Source organism: Poecilia latipinna, unplaced genomic scaffold (assembly GCF_001443285.1).
Source record: "Poecilia latipinna isolate Pla-1442-1.1 unplaced genomic scaffold, P_latipinna-1.0 Scaffold7020, whole genome shotgun sequence".
Taxonomy (NCBI): Eukaryota; Metazoa; Chordata; class Actinopteri; order Cyprinodontiformes; family Poeciliidae; genus Poecilia; species Poecilia latipinna.
This window is the reverse complement of record NW_015119636.1, coordinates 1-2,547: the sequence shown is the minus strand read 5'-3', so window position 1 is coordinate 2,547 and position 2,547 is coordinate 1. Positions and strand designations below refer to the sequence as shown.

The following is a 2,547-nucleotide window of genomic DNA, read 5'->3' as shown; positions in this document are numbered from 1 at the left end:
GGTTCTGGTTCCACATGGTTCTGGTTCCTGAACGTGCAGTTCTAGTGTTTTACATATTCCACCCTCTGGAAATTCTAATCAGAACCAGAACTGGTCCCGAGCTGTCGAGTTCTTCTCCTGCCTACGTTTCCCATCATGCACCTGCCCAGTCTAACCTGGCTGTCTCTTGGTTCCCATAGCAATGAAGAGGGGCCGGGTGCTGCCGGTCCTAGTGGGCGGAGTCTTCTGCCTGGCTGTGATGTCACTGTACCGCATGCTGGAGCTGATGCAGGGGGCGGAGCCTGACCGTGGTGGGGGCTCACCTGTCGGCCAGGTGGAGGAAGTAGGTTCTTGGTTCTGTGACGGTCTGGGCTGGTCACGACTCAGTCAGCCAATCAGGTGTCTGTGTGCAGGATTTGTCCCGCCTCCAGCTGAAAATCGACAGATTGGAGCGCCTCCTGGTGGACAACAACCGGCTGGTCGCTCGGCTGCGGGACTCTCTGCTGGTTAGAGAGTCACCTGAGCGAAGGGGCGGGGCCAACGTCAGCTCAAACTCCGCCCACAACCAAGCAGCTGCGCCTCCGGGCTGCTGGAAGGCCGAAGAGATGAAGGATGGCGCCGATGGAGTGCAGGTGACCTGAGCGTGCTCAGAGCTGTTTATGACCTGGATGTGTGATCTGATTGGCCAGTTGCTGATCCGATCAGAACCGATTAGAACTGTCTGTTTGCTCTTCAGCTGCTGGACGTCTACGACCTCTTGCCCTTCGACAACCCCGACGGCGGCGCCTGGAAGCAGGGCTTCCAGATCAGTTACCATGGAGACGAATGGGCGGAGCAGCCGCTGGAGCTCTTCCTGGTTCCCCACTCCCACAACGACCCAGGTGAGTGGGCGGAGCCGGGCCTCCAGGTGGAGCCCGAGGTGTGTGAAGTGACCGACTGCTGTATGTTTCAGGCTGGCTGAAGACTTTCGACGGCTACTACCAGGACCAGACCAGACACATACTGGACAACATGCTGGTCAAACTGGGAGAGGACAGCAGGTAGGCCAGTGGTGCAGACTGGTCCAGAACTGACCGGCCCTGGTTGCTAAGCTCGCGGTGTCAGCCTATCACTGATCAGATCAGTAGCGTCTGAATGGAAGTAGCCTCTGCTGGGTGAGCGCTAACAGCTGCCATGCTACAGACGCTCTCTGCTGGTGTGTTGGTCCCAGGAGGAAGATGATCTGGGCTGAGATCAGCTACTTCTCCCAGTGGTGGAATGACATCGACGACCAGAAGAGGGCGCTGGTCAGACGGTAACCTTCATCAATGCTCCTCTTCATCTTCAGTCAGCTGACCAAGTGGTCACGTGTTTCCTGTCTGCTCTGTGATTGGCCGACTGTGGTCACGTGTTTCCTGTCTGCTCTGTGATTGGCCGACCTGTGGTTTCGTGTTTCCTGTCTGTTCTGTGATTGGCCGACTGTGGTCACGTGTTTCCTGTCTGCTCTGTGATTGGCCAGCCTGGTGGGGGCGGGGCAGCTGGAGCTGGTGACAGGCGGCTGGGTCATGGCGGATGAAGCGAACTCTCATTACTTTGCGATGCTGGATCAGCTGATGGAGGGCCACCAGTGGCTGCAGACTCACCTTGGTAAGGCTCACCTGTCTGCCCGGCTGAGGTTCCGCCCCCCGTCGCTGACGCTGTCTGTCTGTAGGCGTGAAGCCGAGCAGCGGCTGGGCCATCGATCCCTTTGGCCACTCCCCTTCCATGACGTACCTGCTGAAGGGGGCGGGGCTTAGCAACATGCTGATCCAGAGGGTCCACTACTCTGTCAAGAAGCACTTCGCCCAGCAACGGACGCTGGAGTTTCTATGGCGACAGAGCTGGGGTGAGAGAGGGCAAGAGACTCTGAGCGCGATGATGTTCAGGTTCTGACTCCGCCCACTTCTTGTATTCCAGACTCCTCCTCCCGCAGTGACATCACATGTCACATGATGCCGTTCTACAGCTACGATGTCCCACACACCTGTGGCCCGAACCCGGCCGTCTGCTGCCAGTTCGACTTCCACCGCCTGCCAGGGGGGCGGGTCTTCTGTCCCTGGAGGATCCCGCCACAGCCAATCACAGAGCAGAACATCAAGGAGAGGTGAGCAGGGGGCGGGGCCACAGCCACACACCTCATTACCTTAAATACCTCATGTTTAATATCTGGCAAGGTCAAGAGGAATGTTAATGGAACCAGGCTTTTATTTTGAATGGCCAACATCCTCTCTAGTCGCCTGCTTTGCGTTGTTGACCGTGCAGCCGTGGCTCTTACTGAGCATGCTCAGAAGGGTGATGCCCCGCCTCCAGGAAGGAGGCTGAACACCAGACTTCCTCTTCCTCCCAGAGCTCTGCTCCTATTGGACCAGTACCGGCAGAAGTCCCGCCTCTTCCGCTCCTCGGTGCTGCTGGTTCCTCTGGGAGACGACTTCCGCTTCGTGGAGTCCGGGGAGTGGGACGCACAGTTCAGCAACTATCAGAAGCTGTTCGACTACTTCGACCAGCATCCCGAGCTACACATCAAGGTGAGGGCTCACCTGGCAGGTGGCG

The 2,547-nt window shown here is 58.0% G+C and overlaps 1 protein-coding gene across 1 annotated transcript; it reads left to right on the top strand.

Moving 5' to 3' along the window:
- Positions 1 to 26: 26 nt before the first annotated feature.
- On the top strand, positions 27 to 2,541 carry LOC106944133 (alpha-mannosidase 2-like; the record flags this gene model as incomplete). Its single annotated transcript, XM_015027373.1, has 9 exons — positions 27 to 322; positions 393 to 611; positions 716 to 860; positions 932 to 1,019; positions 1,190 to 1,273; positions 1,478 to 1,605; positions 1,670 to 1,843; positions 1,915 to 2,101; positions 2,345 to 2,541. Coding segments are annotated over exons 1-9 (1,363 nt in total), but the record flags the coding sequence as incomplete, so codon positions are not given.
- Between the last annotated feature and the right edge of the window lie 6 nt (positions 2,542 to 2,547).